This window comes from Scyliorhinus torazame, chromosome 4 (genome assembly GCF_047496885.1).
Source record: "Scyliorhinus torazame isolate Kashiwa2021f chromosome 4, sScyTor2.1, whole genome shotgun sequence".
In the NCBI taxonomy this organism is placed as follows: Eukaryota; Metazoa; Chordata; class Chondrichthyes; order Carcharhiniformes; family Scyliorhinidae; genus Scyliorhinus; species Scyliorhinus torazame.
Window position 1 is genome coordinate 344,547,838 of NC_092710.1, and position 17,191 is coordinate 344,565,028.

The 17,191-nt window shown below is 53.6% G+C and overlaps 1 protein-coding gene across 1 annotated transcript in view; it reads right to left on the bottom strand.

The window, feature by feature from the left end:
• Nucleotides 1-17,191, bottom strand: part of LOC140411190 (dynein axonemal heavy chain 8-like) — a 2,783,184-nt gene that overhangs the window by 1,875,206 nt on the left and 890,787 nt on the right. Inside the window, exons 33-34 of the mRNA XM_072500280.1 lie at nt 10,692-10,792; nt 1,864-2,001 (exon numbers count right to left, since the gene is read on the bottom strand). Of these exons, the coding sequence (XP_072356381.1) occupies nt 1,864-2,001; nt 10,692-10,792 (239 nt within the window). The remainder of the gene's footprint in view (nt 1-1,863; nt 2,002-10,691; nt 10,793-17,191) is intronic.

The following is a 17,191-nucleotide window of genomic DNA, read 5'->3' on the forward strand; positions in this document are numbered from 1 at the left end:
CAGAGAGGGGGAACAGCCACCGGGGATTCCTGCGCTGACTGCCTGCCCTTTCTTGCGGTCACCCATCTGTCTGCCTGCACCTTGGGTGTGACCACGTCTCTATAACTCCTCTGTGAGGAGCTGCCATTGGTTACACTTGCTGCAGATGTAGTCGACCGAAACACTGGAAACGTTACAGATCTGCCATATCTGACAGTTGGAACACTGCACCCTGCTGACTGGCATTTAAGCACTAGTTAATTAATTTAAAATGAACACTTAAATTATTGTTAGATTGAGTTACAATTAACAATACGGCCCTGACGCCAGATTTTTATTGTAAAATTAAATGCTAAATGTTAGCCTTTAGCTGCTCCTTTTCCCAAACACCTTTATTTTTTCTTAGAACACACTCAGCACCAAACTCTATCATTATATCACATGCCTCAAAGGACACCTGCAGCTTCTTTACATATCAGAGCCAATTATTGTTTAGTTACTCCACTATCTAGTTCTTCAATTAGACTTAATTACTTTTTCAATGTTTTTTTTCCCAAATTTAACAGATTTCCTCCCAGCCAAACAGGTCACAGCTTTACTGTGATATTACTTCAGTTTTTCCCCCCCAACAAGTTGAAAAGGTATTTGTATCATTTACCTTCCCGGGATGCACTCTGGATCTCTCTCTGCAGATTAACAGTTGCAAAGTCAGAAGAAGAAAACAAAACAAAAAGGGACAAAGCATCACCTCCGACTCTGCACTGAATTACCACACTGTTCCAAATTATCAAGTTCCAATTCCCACTCTGGCTGTCTCTCACTCAGGATGTCTCGACTTCACCGTGCGCAAGCTTACTGAGACCACATGTCAGCCGCACGGTCGGGAACTCGGCCAATCGGGGACGGAGCATCATGTGAGGGCCTTCAGGTGACGCTTCAATGCCGTTCCAACAGAGTACGAAGTGGGGCGCGCAACATGACGACGCCATTTCGGAGGGTGCGGAGCATACAAAACCGCCGTCAAACAGGCGCAGCCCCCGATTTCGGTGTCAGAAGGGATTCTCCGCCTGATTGCCGATTATGAAATCAGCTGGATCAATGAATCCCGCCCAAAATCGCCACATGAGTGATTGATGCCTTGCATCTTGTCTGGTAGAAAAGTCTCGGTGGAATATAATATAATAACACAACACAAAACCCCTGCAATTATGTCCTGGGGCTGAGATAATTGGCTTTTAACAGCCACAACCATGACCCCAACCAATGGCGAATTTTCCCCCTGATTTCCATTGACATTCATATTTCTTCAACTTGATGCCACATTCGATCAAATGCTGCCTTGATGTCAAGGACAGCCATTCTCTCCTCACCTGACTGTGTAACTAGGGCAGCACGGTAGCACAGTGGTTAACACAGTTGCCGCTCAGCTCCAGGGTCCCAGGTTCAATTCCGGCTTGGGTCACTGTCTGTGCGGAGTCTGCACGTTCTCCCTGTGTCTGCGTGGGTTTCCTCCGGGTGCTCCGGTTTCCTCCCACAGTCCAAAGAAGTTCAGGTTAGGTGGATAGGCCATGATAAATTGCCCTTAGTGTCCAAAAAAAGGTTAGGTGTGGTTACTGGGTTACGGGGATAGGGTGGAGGCATGAGCTTAAGTATGGTGCTCTTTCCAAGGGCCAGTGCAGACTCGATGGGCCGAATGGCCTCCTTCTGCATTGTAAATTCTATGATTCTATAACTGTGATGGAAAATTCCACGTGCTAAGCTCCTTGCTATACAAATCACAAAGTGCTCAAACATAATGAATATTGAAATAACTGAAAGTGCAATTAAACATATGCTTCATCCAATGGTTAATTTAGTTGTCTATAATCAATCGGGTTCAGTTACCTATTCTGAAAGTCCAAGAGTTCAGCGTTAATCTTCTCAATGTCTAGTTCACTCCATAGGACATCATAGTAACCACTAATGTTATTCATCACTGCATCATACAAACTATACAATTTCTGCAGCAACCCCAGCTCCTTCCTGGAGAGAAAGAAAATAATAGGATCACCAATTAATAATAGCAAAAATTCAACATTTTTCGCACGATTTATCCACCACGTTGTGCCCTGTGTGCATCTGGGCACGGGGGTTAAATAGCGGGAAAGGTCACATTCGAGATTTACGTTGGGTCAAGTCTGTTTGATATTGAACCAGCCCATGCCCGGTGATGCGTCCCCAAATATGGCGAGCATATCATTGACCCCAAATAGGAATAATTTCTATCTCATTAGTGAGATTGAAGTCTCCCCAGTGAGAAATCACACTTGCGTCATTTAGTATTGCTTTTTAAAAACATGAAGCTGGCGCAATGGCTGCTGAGCAGGGCTGAGGAGGTGAGCAACTATTTCCATTATCGGCCATGCAGCTTGATGCACTATCAATGGCTGCTGTTCAGAGAGCACACACATTTATACTCCGCCTCCTGGGCGGAGCCAGCAGGCAGAGATCTACCCCTGTACCTGTAGTACAGGGGCCTTACCGTAATACCCATATATATACAGAATAATACATCAGTGGTGACCACCACAGAGGCCATGGGTCAGACATTGTCCAACAATGTAGAGCCAGGAGCTCATCGCAGAGCGGGTCGTCATCATCTTCCATAGCCTGCAATAGACACGCTTCCACCGTCGACCGTGTGAGCCTGGCCCGTTGTGCCGCAGGTGGATGTGCAATGGAGGGGTGGTGTGCATGCGGGTGGGGTGGGGTGGGGGTGGTCGGTGGTGGGTGGGTGGGGGAGGGTGAGTGTGGTTGGTGATGGGTGGGTGGGGGGATGAGTGTGGTTGGTGGTGGGTGGGTGGGGGGGTGAGTGTGGTTGGTGATGGGTGGGTGGGGGAGGGTGAGTGTGGTTGGTGATGGGTGGGTGGGGAGGGTGAGTGTGGTTGGTGGTGGGTGGGTGGGGGTGGTGAATGTCGGTGGTGGGTGGGTGGGGGTGGTGAGTGTGGTTGGTGGTGGGTGGGTAGGGGTGGTGAGTGTCGGTGGTGGGTGGGTGGGGGTGGTGAGTGTGGTTGGTGGTGCGTGAGTGGAGGGGTGAGTGTGGTTGGTGGTGGGTGGGTGGGGGGGTGAGTGTCGTTGGTGGTGGGTGGGTGGGGAGGGTGAGTGTGGTTGGTGGTGGGTGGGTGGGGGGGTGAGTGTGGTTGGTGGTGGGTGGGTGGGGGGATGAGTGTGGTTGGTGGTGGGTGGGTGGGGGGGTGAGTGTGGTTGGTCGTGGGTGGGTGGGGGGGTGAGTGTGGTTGGTGGTGGGTGGGTGGGGGGGTGAGTGTCGTTGGTGGTGGGTGGGGAGGGTGAGTGTGGTTGGTGGTGGGTGGGTGGGGGGGTGAGTGTGGTTGGTGGTGGGTGGGGGAGGGTGAGTGTGGTTGGTGGTGGGTGGGTGGGGGGTGAGTGTCGTTGGTGGTGGGTGGGGGGATGAGTGTGGTTGGTGGTGGGTGGGTGGGGGGATGAGTGCGGTTGGTGGTGGGTGGGTGGGGGGATGAGTGTGGTTGGTGGTGGGGGGGGTGAGTGTGGTTGGTGGTGGGTGGGGGGGGTGAATGTCGTTGGTGGTGGGTGGGGAGGGTGAGTGTGGTTGGTGGTGGGTGGGTGGGGGGGTGAGTGTGGTTGGTGGTGGGTGGGGGAGGGTGAGTGTGGTTGGTGGTGAGTGGGTGGGGGGGGTGAGTGTCGTTGGTGGTGGGTGGGTGAGGGGATGAGTGTGGTTGATGGTGGGTGGGTGGGGGGATGAGTGCGGTTGGTGGTGGGTGGGTGGGGGGATGAGTGTGGTTGGTGGTGTGTGGGTGGGGGGGTGAGTGTGGTTGGTGGTGGGTGGGTGGGGGGATGAGTGTGGTTGGTGGTGGGTGGGTGGGGGAGGGTGAGTGTGGTTGGTGGTGGGTGGGTGGGGGGTGAGTGTGGTTGGTGGTGGGTGGGTGGAGGAGGGTGAGGGGAGGGCGGGTGCCGGTGTGATGGGGCGAGTTCTGGGGAGGTGAGGGTGAGTGCCGGGTAGGGGAGGGCAAGTGCCGGGGAGGGGGGATAGGGTGAGTGCCGGGGAGGGGGGATAGGGTGAGTGCCGGGGAGGGGGGAGAGGACGAGTGCTGGGGTGATGGGAGGGCGAGTGCTGGGGTGAGGGGGACGAGTTAGAAGGGGGAGAGGGCGAGTGCCGGGGAGGTGGGACAGGGCGAGTGCCGGGGAGGCGAGGGCAAGTGCCGGGGTGAGGGGGAGGGTGCCGGGGAGGGCGAGTGCCGGGGAGAGGACGAGTTAGAATGGGGAGAGGGCGAGTGCCGGGGAGATGGGACAGGGCGAGTGCCGGGGAGGGGAGGGCAAGTGCCGGGGTGAGGGGGCGATTGCCGGGGAGGGGAGATGGGGTGAGGGGGCGAGTGCCAAGGAGCGGAGGGCGAGTGCCGGGGTGAGGAGGCGAGTGCCAGGGAGGGGAGGGTGAGTGCCAGGGAGGGGAGGGCGAGTGCCAGGGTGAGGGGACGAGTGCCAGGGAGGGGTGGGCGAGTGTCGCGGTGAGGGGGCGAGTTACGGGGAGAGGAGGGTGTGTGCCGGGGAGGGGAGGTTGAGTGCCGTGGAGGGGAGGGCGAGTGCCGAGGAGGGGATGACGAGCGCCGAATGAGGGGGCGAGTTCTGGGGAGGGGAGGGTGAGTGCTGGGGAAGGGAGGGCGACTGCCGGGGAGTGGGGGGATTGTGAGAGCCGGGGAGGGGGGAGAGGGCGACTGCCGGGGAGGGGGAGGAGGGCGAATGCTGGGGAGGGGAGGGCTAGCGCTGGGGTGAGGGGAGGGCGAGTGCCTGGAAGGGGAGGGCGAGTGCCGGTGTGAGGGGGGAGCGGGCGAGTGCCGGGGAGGGGGGAGAGGGCGAGTGGCGGGCAGCGGAGGGCGAGTGCCTGGGATGGGAGGGCGAGTGCCGGGGTGAGGGGGCGAATGCCGGGGAGGGGAGTGCTAGTGCCGGGGTGAGGGGGCGAATGCCGGGGAGGGGAGGGTGAGTGCCAGGGAGCGGAGGGCGAGTGCCCGGGTGAGGGGGCGAGTGCCGGGGAGGGGAGAGAGGGCGAGTGCCAGAGTGAGGGTCGAGTGCCAGGGAGTGAGGACGAGTGCCAGGGAGGGGAGGGCGAGTGCCAGGGTGAGGGGGCGAGTGCCAGGGAGGGGGGGAGTGCCAGGGTGAGGGGGCGAGTGCCAGGGTGGGGGGAGAGGGCGAGTGCCAGGGTGAGGGGACGAGTGCCAGGGAGGGGAGGGCGAGTGTCGGGGTGAGGGGGCGAATGCCGGGGTGGGGAGGGCGAATGTCGGGGAGGGGAGGGCGAGTGCCGGTGTGAGGGGGGAGAGGGCGAGTGCCGGGGAGGGGGGAGAGGGCGAGTGCCGGGCAGGGGAGGGCTAGTGCCTGGGAAGGGAGGGCGAGTGCCGGGGTGAGGGGGCGAATGCCGGGGAGGGGAGGGTGAGTGCCAGGGAGGGGAGGGCAAGTGCCAGGGTGATGGGGGATGGGGGGGTTCGTGCCGGGGAGGAGGATGGGGTCCGTGCCGGGGAGGGGGGATGGGAGGGTCCGTGCCGGGGAGGAGGATGGGGTCCGTGCCGGGGAGGAGGGATGGGGGAGTCCGTTCCGGGGAGGAGGATGGGGTCCGTGCCGGGGAGGAGGGATGGGGGGGGTCAGTGCCGGGGAGGAGGATGGGGTCCGTGCCGGGGAGGAGGATGGGGGGGGTCCGTGCCGGGGAGGGGGGATGGGGGGGTCCGTGCCGGGGAGGAGGATGTGGTCCGTGCCGGGGAGGGGGGATGTGGGGGTCCGTGCCGGGGAGGAGGATGGGGTCCGTGCCGGGGAGGAGGGATGGGGGGGTCCGTGCCGGGGAGGAGGATGGAGTCCGTGCCGGGGAGGAGGGATGGGGGGTCCGTGCCGGGGAGGGGGATGGGGGGGTCCATGCCGGGGAGGAGGATGGGGTCCATGCCGGGGAGGGGGTGTGCGTGGGCAAGTGAGTTGGTCCACCTGGCCAGGTGCCAGCCTCCAACAGTTGGACCCATGCGGTCCATGCCACCTGGCTGGGGGGAGGAGGGGGTATGGGCAATGATGACATGTCGTCGTTCCCCCCCCCCCCCCCAACCAGGCCGTCATGTTTTCCGATCAGCCAGCGATGTTGGCCGCCGTGGCGGCAGCCGCTAATGTCTATGTTGCCCTGGATGAGGAGGAGGAGCGTGCCAGAGAGGCGGCGCAGGCTGCCGAAGAGGGGCAGGCGGCAGAGCCCAGGCTGGAGGGACACCTGACCGACAGGACGAGGAAGGGGAGGAGGACGTCGCGGCCCTACGGCAACGGAGACACCCGAGGGCGCCCCGTGTGTACCTGCCCCGGCAGTCATACCAGGACTTCACGGACCGGGAATGCAGGAGGAGACTCCGGATGAGGCGGGAAACCGTGGCACACATCTGCCATCTGCTGGCACACCTGTCACCGCGTGGCACTGGCGGGGGACACCCTCTCCGCGTGTCCGTCAAGGTTACGGTGGCTGAACTTTTATGCAACGGGGTCATTCCAGGCACCGAGTGGGGACCTGTCCGGCATATCGCAGACATCAGTGCACCGTTGCATCCGGGCAGTGACAGACGCCCTATATGCCATGGTGCACCGCTACATCCGCTTCCCTGTGGACCGGGCCAGCCAAGATGCCCGGGCCGTGGGCTTCTCTGCATTGGCCGGGATCCCTATGGTCCAGGGCGCGATTGATGGGATGCACGTCGCCGTGCGGCCACCTGCAGATAACAGGGCCGTGTTCACCAATAGGAAGGGGACCTATTCGATGAACATACAGGTGGTCTGCGACCACCGCATGATGATCCTGCACGTCTGCGCCCGTTACCCGGGCAGTGTACATGACTCATACGTGTTGTCGCGGTCATACATCACCGGCATGTACGAGGGACGCCATCCCCGGCTGAGGGGCTGGTTGCTGGGCGACAGGGGCTACCCATTGCGATCGTGGCTGATGACGCCTGTACGGAGGCCATGCAATGAGGCGGAGAACCGCTACAATGATGCCCATGTAGCGACAAGGGGAGTGATAGAGAGGTGCTTTGGCATGCTGAAGATGCGTTTCAGGTGCCTGGACCTCGCTGGGGGCGCCCTCCAGTATCGGTCAGATAGGGTCGGCCGCATCATTGTGGTGTGCTGCGTCCTGCACAATATAGCCCAGCAGAGGGGCGATGTGCCGCAGGCAGAGGAGGGCGGAGTGGAGGAGCAGCAGGAAGAGGCGCAATCCTCCCCAGATGAGGGGGATGGGGGCAATGGTCAGGGCGGACGGGCTAGACACGGGCGGGTGGCTGTCCCCCGTTACCGGCTGGGCCAGCGGGCAGGGGACAGGCTGATAGCCGCCCGCTTCACTGACTAGATGGGCGTGGGAATCGGGTAGTATGGCCACAGACCGCACACCATGGCAACAGCCGACCACCCCCACCCCCCACCCATCCACCCACCCAGCACCCTTACCCCCCTCCCCAACCCCACCCACCCCACCCGCATGCACACCACCCCCCATTGCCGATCCACCTGCGGCACAACGGCCGGGCTCACACAGTTGCCGGTGGACACGTGTCTATCGCAGGCCATGGAGGATGATGACAACCCGCCCTGCGATGAGCTCCTGGCTCCACATTGTTGGACTATGTCTGACCCATGGCCACAGTACCACCATCCACCCGGACCATCCCTGCATGCGGCTGTGACTCTGCAGCGCACGGTCCCGTCCTCTGCCCGGGGGGATGTTGATGGCAGCCCAGGGGGAAGGGGGCAGACTCACCTGGGGCTGAGGTAAGACCACCCCTCACACACACACTTGCGCTCAACGTACATGACACCCCCGCACACTTTGGACAGAGCACAAAGGCAGCTTCTGTAGGTGTAACATTGACTTTAATAACCAAAGGAGTTCATGCACGTGCCCTAGCCCCTAAAACTCATCTGTGCCCTGCACCCGTGCCAACTTACTCAGTGTCTAATTGTTTGGCCTTACGGGCCCTTTGACTACGTCTACGTGGTTCTCCAGACGGCACAGCAGAACTGGAGGTGGACTCCTGTGATTCCTGCCCTCTGACACGGGATTCCTTTGGCGGCCGTTTCCTGAGGCGTCCTGGCCTAGATGGGCCAGGCTGCGGCCCGGGCGACTGGGATGGCGAGCTGCCAGCCTGCTCTGCCCGTTGCCCACCCGATGTACCTGGGATGGAAGGGGGGGGGAGTCCGAGGTGTCGCGTTGTTCCGGGACATCCTCTACAGGGGGACCCGGGACGGACCACAGCACCTCCTCCTCCCTCGGGGTGCCTGATGGCCCCCAGGCCTCTACATGGGTGGGGGATGCGAACGGACTGGCTATCCGACGCCCCCCCAACATCTGGCGCTGCCAGTCTTGGAGGCCCGTGCTGGTATCGACAGGGGTCTGCATATTCGGAGAATCGCCGGGGGCTGGCGTGAATCCCGCCCCCGCCGGTTGCCCAAGTCTCCGGCACCGGATATTCGGCGGGGGTGGGAATTGTGCCGTGCCGGTTGGCGGGCCCCCCCGCTCGATTCTCCGGCCCGGATGGGCCGAAGTCCCGCTGCTAAAATGCCTGTCCCGCCGGCGTAAATTAAATCACCTACCTTACCGGCGGGACAAGGCGGTGTGGACGGGCTCTGGGGTCCTGGGGGGGGGCGCGGGGCGATGTGACTCCGGGGGTGCCCCCACGGTGGCCTGGCCCGCGATCGGGGCCCACCGATCCGCGGGCGGGCCTGTGCCGTGGGGGCACTCTTTCCCTTCCGCCTCCGCCACGGTCTCCACCATGGCGGAGGTGGAAGAGACTCCCTCCACTGTGCATGCGTGGGAAGCTGTCAGCGGCTGCTGACGCTCCCGCGCATGCGCCGCCCGGAGATGTCATTTCCACGCCAGCTGGCGGGGCAACAAAGGCCGTTTCCGCCAGCTGGCGGGGCGGAAATTCCTCCGGCGTCGGCCTAGCCCCTCAATGTTGGGGCTCGGCCCCCAAAGATGCGGAGCATTCCGCACCTTTGGGGCGGCGCGATGCCCGTCTGATTGGCGCTGTTTTGGGCGCCAGTCGGCGGACATCGCGCCGTTTCCGGAGAATTTCGCCCCTTATTTTTTGATCTTACTTTTTACTCAATTCTTCAAGAGTCCTTTTTTAATAAGCTCTTGAGAAGGTGTTGTTCCTCAAGCTTGCAGGGGGCTTCACTGGAACGTTACAGCAGGTGCAGAATAGAAGTGAGTGTGGAAGTGAAATGGTGAATTAAAATGGTAAGCGACAGAAAGTTTGGGGTCACATGTGCAGACTGAATAGAGGTGCTCTGCGAAGCAATCACCCAGTGTTTATTTTGTGTCCCCTGTGTAGAGGAGACCGCATTGTGAGTAATGAATCGCGCCGGTCGGCGGGCCCACACCCCGGCGATTCTCCGGTCCGCAATGGGCCGAAGTCCCGCCGCTGTCAACCCACGCCAGCTGGAGTGGATTGAACCACCTTTTGAACGGCGGGACAAGGCGGCGCGGGCGTGCTCCGGGGTCCTGGGGGGGGGCACGGGGCGATCTGACCCCGGGGGGTGCCCCCACGGTGGCCTGGCCCGCGATCGGGGCCCACCGATCCATGGGCGGGCCTGTGCCGTGGGGGCACTCTTTTCCTTCCGCCTTCGCCATGGTCTTCACTCTGGCGGAGGCGGAAGAGACCCCCTCCACTGCGCATGCGCAGGGATGCCGTGAGCGGCCGCTGACGCTCCCGCGCATGCGTCGCCCGGCGAAGTCATTTCCGCGCCAGCTGGCGGGACGGAAATCAGTCCAGCTCGGGCCTAGCCCCTCAGGGTGAGGGCTCGGCCCCTCAAGATGCGGAGAATTCCGCACCTTTGGGGGCGGCGCGATGCCGGACTGATTCGCGCCATTTTTGGTGCCAGTCGGCGGACATCGCACTGATTGCGGAGAATCCCGCCCCAGAGATTCATTCATTAAGTGGGTAAATTACATCGTGCAGTAGTGAGCTGCCTTCTTGAACTGCTGCGGTCTGTGTGGCGTAGGTACAGATAGGGAGTTCCTAGATTTTGAGTCAGTGCCAGTACGGTAGCATAGTGGTTGGCATTATGGCTTCACAGCGCCAGGGTCCCAGGTTCGATTCCTGCTTGGATCACTGTCTGTGCGGAGTCTACACGTTCTCCCAGTGTCTGCGTGGGTTTCCCCCAGGAGGTCCGGTTTCCTCCCACACTCCAAAGATGTGCAGGTTAGATGGATTGGCCATGCTGAATTCCCCTTAGGTTAGATGGGGTTGCTGGGTTACGGGGATAGGGTGGAGGTGTGGGCTTAAGTAGGGTGCTCTTTCCAAGAGCTGGTGCAGACTCGATGGGCCGAATGGCCTCCTTCTGCACTGTAAATTCTATGATGATTCTATGATTCAGTGAAGGCAGCAATATAGTTCCAAATCAGAATGCTGTGTGACTTGGAGGGGAATTTCCAGGTGCTGGTGTTCCCAGGTATCTGCTGCCCTTGTCCTTTGCGATGGTAGTGTTGTACAGCATACAATGAGGTCATTCACTCCCTCATATCTGGGCTGGATCATTGACAAATGTATTTTTTGTTATGAGCTATTCATTCAGTGCTACACTTGCTCCTTACTCACATATTCTCCCAAACGCACGTGGCAGGGACTCTCTATATATATATGGGTTACAGGAAAAATAAATTAACTCTCGGTCATCCTATATGAAATGCAACTTACTTATTTTTCTGCAGTATTTCATAATCTTGGATTGGCAATCCAAATAAACGCTCCCCAGAAGAATATGTCACAAATTTCCTCCATAAGTCATCAAACCAACTCTGAAACAAAGTGGAAATGAGAAATGAGGATCAGTGGTTACTGACTCTGAGTATTATGTAGGGATCATACACTTCCTTCTTGCACCGATTTGCCATTTTTGTATTACCTTTTTCTCCAATGCTAATATCGGTTGTGAAAGGGTTTTCTGAGTGGTGGATCTGGTACCGGAGTAGACCATCATTCAGTTATATCTGGGATCATCTGTACCTTAACACCATCTTATGAAGGGAATAGATAGGATAGATGCGGGGAGGTTGTTTCCACTGGTGGGTGAAAGCAGAACTAGGGGGCATAGCCTCAAAATAAGGGGAAGTAGAGACATGTGAGTGAACTTTTAAGAACTGGGTGTTTATTAAATAGCTGTGGTGGATGTACCTTTAAGAAATGGGTGTTTATCGAATAGCTGCAGTGATGTCAGAGTGTGGGTGGAGCTGGGCTGTCAGTCTTTCACTTTCGTTTTTGAACAGGCAGCTACAAGGTGTTTTTAGTTTCGTTTTGAGAGCTGGATAGCTGTAGGAAAAGTAAGCAGCTGTATAAAGATCTCTTTGCAATCTAAAGACTGTCTCCAGATCATTTGGGTGATTTCAAAGTGATAACTGCTCTCAGTAGAGAATTTAAATCTGATCTCTGTGTTAAAAAGGGTATTTTGTCTTATGGATGTTGCAAGGAAAGATTATGGGTTACTTATAGAATATTGTATCTGTGGGGATATTGGTGTTGATAGTTGTTAAGATGTTTACTGTGGGTTTTTAAAGTGTTAACTGGTTTCATAAATAAACATTGTTTTAATTTAAAAGTACTTTAGCTCTCTGTTGCACCACACCTGTAAAGTAGGCCCGTGTGTTCCCCATAACTACAATCTATTAAAAGTTGTGGGTCAGGTGAACTCCATGATACACTTTGGGGTTCTCTAAACCCTGGCCCATAACAGTAGATTTAGGACTGAGCTTAGGAGGAACGTCTTCACCCAAAGGGTTGTGAATCTATGGAATTCCCTGCCCAGTGAAGCAGTTGAGGCTCCTTCATTAAATGTTTTTAAGATAAAGATAGATAGTTTTTTGAAGAATAAAGGGATTAAGGGTTATGGTGTTCGGGCCGGAAAGTGGAGCTGAGTCCACAAAAGATCAGCCATGATCTCATTGAATGGCGGAGCAGGCTCGAAGGGGCAAGATAGCCTACTCCTGCTTCTAGTTCTTATGTTCTTATGTACCTACCTTGGCTTTGTCACCCTTAATTCAATTGGTTATGAAAAATCAATCTCATTTTTGAAATTTTCAATTGAGTGAATTTGATGAGCTTTTTGTCCATCTCCCACACACAATCACACACATATCGCCTTCACTCTTACACACACACACGTCACCTTCTCTCTTACACACACATAGCCATCTCTCTCTCACACACGCACACACCTTCTTCTCTCTTACACAAACACACACGTGTGCATCTCTCTCTCATACACACATTCATGTCTTCTTCTCTCTTGCACATAGACATACATTTCAAACTCTCTCACACACATACACATGCACACACATGCACAGGTCCCTCTCTCTCTGTCTCACACAAAAACATGTTCCCCTCTTTCTCACATACACACACCTCCCCCCCCCCCCCCCCCCCCCCCCCCATCTCCCCCTTCCACACAAAAACACGTTTTCCTCTCTTTCACACACACACACACATTCACGGATCCCTCACTCTCACACACACATAGCAACAGGAGTAGGTCATTCAGCCCCTTGAGCCTGTCCCCCCATTTAATGAGATCATGGCTGATCTGGGACCTACAAAATACAAAGACATGAGGTAGGAGCTGGCCCGAGTTGTTTGGAAAAGGAGACAGTGGAACATCAATGGCAGGAATGTTTGGGGGTTAGTCGGGAGGCACAACAGAAATTCATCCCAAGGAGGAAGAAACATGCTAAGGGGAAGCAAGGCATCCATGGCTGACAAGTGAAGTCAAGGACAGCATAAAAGCTAAGAAAAAGCATACAATGTGGCAAGGATTAGCGGGAAGCCACAGGATTGGGAAGCCTTTAAAAGCGAGCAGAGGACAACTAAAAAGCAATAAGGGGGGAGAAGATGAAGTATGAGTGCAAGCTAGCTAATAATATAAAGGAAGATAAGAAGAGTTTTTTTCAGTATATAAAAGGTAAGAGAGAGGCAAAAGTACACATTGGACCACTGCAAAATGTGGCTGGAGAAGTAATAATAGGAAACAAAGAAATGGCAGAGGAACCGAATTATTACTTTGCATCAGTCTTCATGGTGGAGGACACCAGTGGGATGCCTGAGCTCCAGGAGAATCAGGGAGCTGAGGTGAGTGCAGTGACCATTACTAAGGAGAAGGTTCTGGGGAAACTGAAAGGGGTGAAGGTGGATAAGACACCTGGAACGGATGGACTACACCCCAGGGTTCTAAAAGAGACAGCTCAGGAGATTGTGGAGGCATTGGTGATGATCTTTCAGGAATCACTGGAGGCAGGGTGGGAGACAGAAAATGTAAAATTATAGGCTGGTTAGGAAGGGAGGGAGGCAGAAGATGGGAAATTATAGGCCCGTTAGCCTGACTTCGGTCAATGGTAAGATTTTAGAGACCATTATTAAAGATGAGATCGCGGAGTACTTGGAAGTGCATGATAAAATAGGACTGAGTCAGCACGGCTTCGTCAACGTGACGTCTGACAAATTTGTTAGAGATCTTTGAGGAGGTAACAAGGAAGTTTGACAAAGGAGAACCAGTGGACGTGATTTATTTAGATTTCCAGAAGGCCTTTGACAAGGTGCCGCATAGGAGACTGTTAAATAAGTTAAAAGCCCATGGTGTTAAAGGTAAGATCCGGTCATGGATAGAGGATTGGCTGACTGGCAGAGGGTAGAGAGTGGGGATAAAGGGGTCCTTTTCAGGATGGCAGCAGGTGACTAGTGGTGTGCCTCAGGGGTCGGTGCTGTGACCACAACTTTTCACAATATACATTAATGATCTGGAAGAAGGAACTGAAGGCACTGTTGCTAAGTTTGCAGATGATACAAAGATCTGAAGAGGGGCATGTAGTATTGAGGAAGCAGGCGGGCTGCAGAAGGACTTGGACAGGTTAGGAGCGTGGGCAAAGTCGTGGCAGATGGAATACAATGTAGAAAAGTGTGAGGTTATGCACTTTGGAAGGAGTAATGGAGTCTTAGACTATTTTCTAATCAGAAGCACAAAGGGACTTGGGAGTCCTTGTTCACGATTCTCTTAAGGTTAATGTGCAGGTTCAGTCGGTAGTTGGGAAGGCAAATGCAATGTTAGCATTCATGTCGAGAGGGCTAGAATACTATCTGAGGAAGGATGTGCTGGCCTTGGAAAGAGTCCAGAGGAGGTTCACAAGAATGATCCCTGGAATGAAGAGCTTGTCGTATGAGGAACGGTTGAAGACTCTGGGTGTGTACTCGTTGGAGTTTAGAAGGATGAGGGGGATCTTATTGAAACTTACAGGATACTGCGAGGCCTGGATAGAGTGGATGTGGAGGGAATATTTCCACTTGTCGGAAAAACTAGAAGCAGAGGACACAATTTCAGACTAAAGGGCTGATCCTTTAAAACAGAGATGAGGAGGAATTTCTTCAGCCAGAGGATGGTGAATCTGCGGAACTCTTGCAGAAGGCTGTGGAGGCCAAATCACCGAGTGTCTTTAAGACAGAGATAGATAGGTTATTGATTAATAAGGGGATCAGGCGTTATGGGGAGGAGGCAGGAGAATGGGGATGAGAAAAATATCAGCCATGATTGAATGGTGGAACAGACTCGATGGGTCGAGTAGCCTAATTCTGCTACTATGGCTTATGGTCTTATGGTCTACCTCCATGTCCCTGCTTTTGGCAGATATCCCATCATAGCTTTGCTTAACAAAAATGTATCTCTCTCAGATTCAAAAATAATGATTGTTCTAGCTTCAACTGTTGCTTGTGGGAGAGTTCCATCCTTTGAGTGAAGAAGTTTTTCCTAACATCTCTCTTGAATGGTCTTGCTCTAATTTTTAGACGATGCCCCCTAGTTTTAGAATCTCCAACCAGTGGAAGTAGTTTTTCTTTATTTACCTTGTCTTCCCTGTTAACATCTTGAGTACTTCGATCAGATCACCCCTAAACTGCTAACGTCTTGTGAAAACAGATCCAGTTTGAGTAATCTCTCCTCGAAACTCAACCCCTGTAATCCAGGTAGAATTTTTGTAAACCTATGTTGCACTCCCTCCAAGGCCAAAATATCCTTCCTAAGGTGTGGTGCCCAGAACTGCTCACAGTGCTCCAAGTGGGCTCTAACCAGGCTTATGTATAGCTGCAGCATAACCTCTGTGTTTTTATATTCCAATCCACTTGCTATAAAGACAAGCATTCCATTAGCCTTTTTTGAAAATAAATTTAGTGTACCCAATTCATTTTTTCCAATTAAGGGGCAATTTAGTGTGGCCAATCCACCTACCCTGCATATCTTTGGGTTGTGGGGGCGAAACCCACGCAAACACGAGGGGAATGTGCAAACTCCACACGGACAGTAACCCGGAGCCGGGATCGAACCTGGGACCTCGGCGCCCTGATGCAGCCGTGCTAACCACTGTGTCACCGTGCTGCCTCCATTAGCCTTTTTGATTATTTACTGCACTTGTTCCTGGCATTTTAAGGATCTACGCACCTAAACCCCAAAATCTCTTTGGACATCCACTGTACCTAACCTCTTTCCACTTAGAAAGTACTCTGCTCTATCATTTTATCAGTCTAAAATGGATAACTGATGGATCTGAACTTTTCGTTAATATATTTCTGTGTCGCCGCACATATATTAATTGAACAGAACTTGAGACTGAACTTTAATAGGGTTTTAATATCAATTTGCCACTTTAATTTTTATTTTTTAAAAAATGTGTGCGTCTACTGAAGATTTGTTTTCTTGTACAGAATTTTAAGACGTTTCCAACTTAGCCTTGCAGGAAGCTTAGTCGAAATGATTGTCTCTCGCAATTACAAATAGGTTGAATTCAAGATACATTAACAGTTCAAATCAAATATGCACAGTACATAGACAACCGCATAGTTTAAATTAGAATAACGATTTCACAGCTCAAGCAGATAGCATAGCATGATAGCATAGCAAAAAGCACTGTTCTTTCATCCCGATACCTAACTTTTTAAGGGAATTATTGTCTGTTATTATCTATGAAGTCTCAGCCCCTTCGAAGCTTTGATTGGTCTGAAATCATCTATAATCCTTCTAATTTGATCACACGATTTGTCTGTCAATTAATCAAAACATCATTTTGGTAATCTAAGAAGTTGCTTCAGCAAATTCCTTTCGTGGGGTGGCTTCTATAGTTATCATAGAATGATATGCGGTTATCCTGGACACGTAGCTGGATGTCATCCAATTCCTTCGAAGACAAAGAACTACTCATGTTAATTTCATTGTCAACTTGACCATGCCAGCTATTGCATTCTCATATCTGATTCCATTTCAAACAGTCGGCAGTCAGTCATTTTATGCACGTCAAAAATGAAATGCAGTGGCTGTAAGTCAGCCAATTCTTTAAATTGAACCCTTTTAACCTACACTAAAAGGTTAGTTTCTATCAATAACCAAAATGGAAGTTCTTTTGTCCATGTTTGTACCAAGGCTGTAATGAAGTCGGGAATTCAGTGATCCTGGAGTAATCCTGGAACATAAGTGAGCAGTTATTGCTGATTAAGTGCTGCTTGATTGCACTGTCAACAACCCTTTCCATTACTTTGCTGCTGATCAAGTGTAGATTGATGGGGCAGCTGGTGCACAGGTTTCGATTTGTCCTGCCTTTTGTGGACAGAACATACCTGGGCAATTTTCCACGTTGCCAGGTAGATGCCAGTGTTGTTACTGCACTGGAACAACTTGGTTAGGGATACAGTAAGTTCTGGTGCACAAGTCTTCAGTACTGTTTCCAGAATGTTGTCAGGACTCATAGCCTTTGCAGTAGCTATGCCTTTAGCGGTTTCTTGATATCAAGTGGAGTGAATCGGATTGGCTGAAGACTGTCACCTGTGATTCTGGAGACCACAGGAGAAGATCAAAGAAGAACATTCACTCGACATTTTTGGCTGAAGATTTTTGAAAACGTTTTTTGCCTTATCTTTTGCACTGATGAATTGCTTCTTCACCTACCACCCCCATCATTTAGATTGGAAATATTTGTGGAGCGCCCTCCTTCGGTTATTTCTGAAAATGTGCGTCACCATTCACTTCCACATCTGGAGGCTGTCCATCATTTTTGACAGACAGTGGAGACTCCATGACACAGTGAAAATCCAGGCCTTTTTCTCTATGAGGATATGTAATGGCCACTTCACTCAACCCTCTCACTGGTAGATGTAGCTGCAAAAGGTTTGAT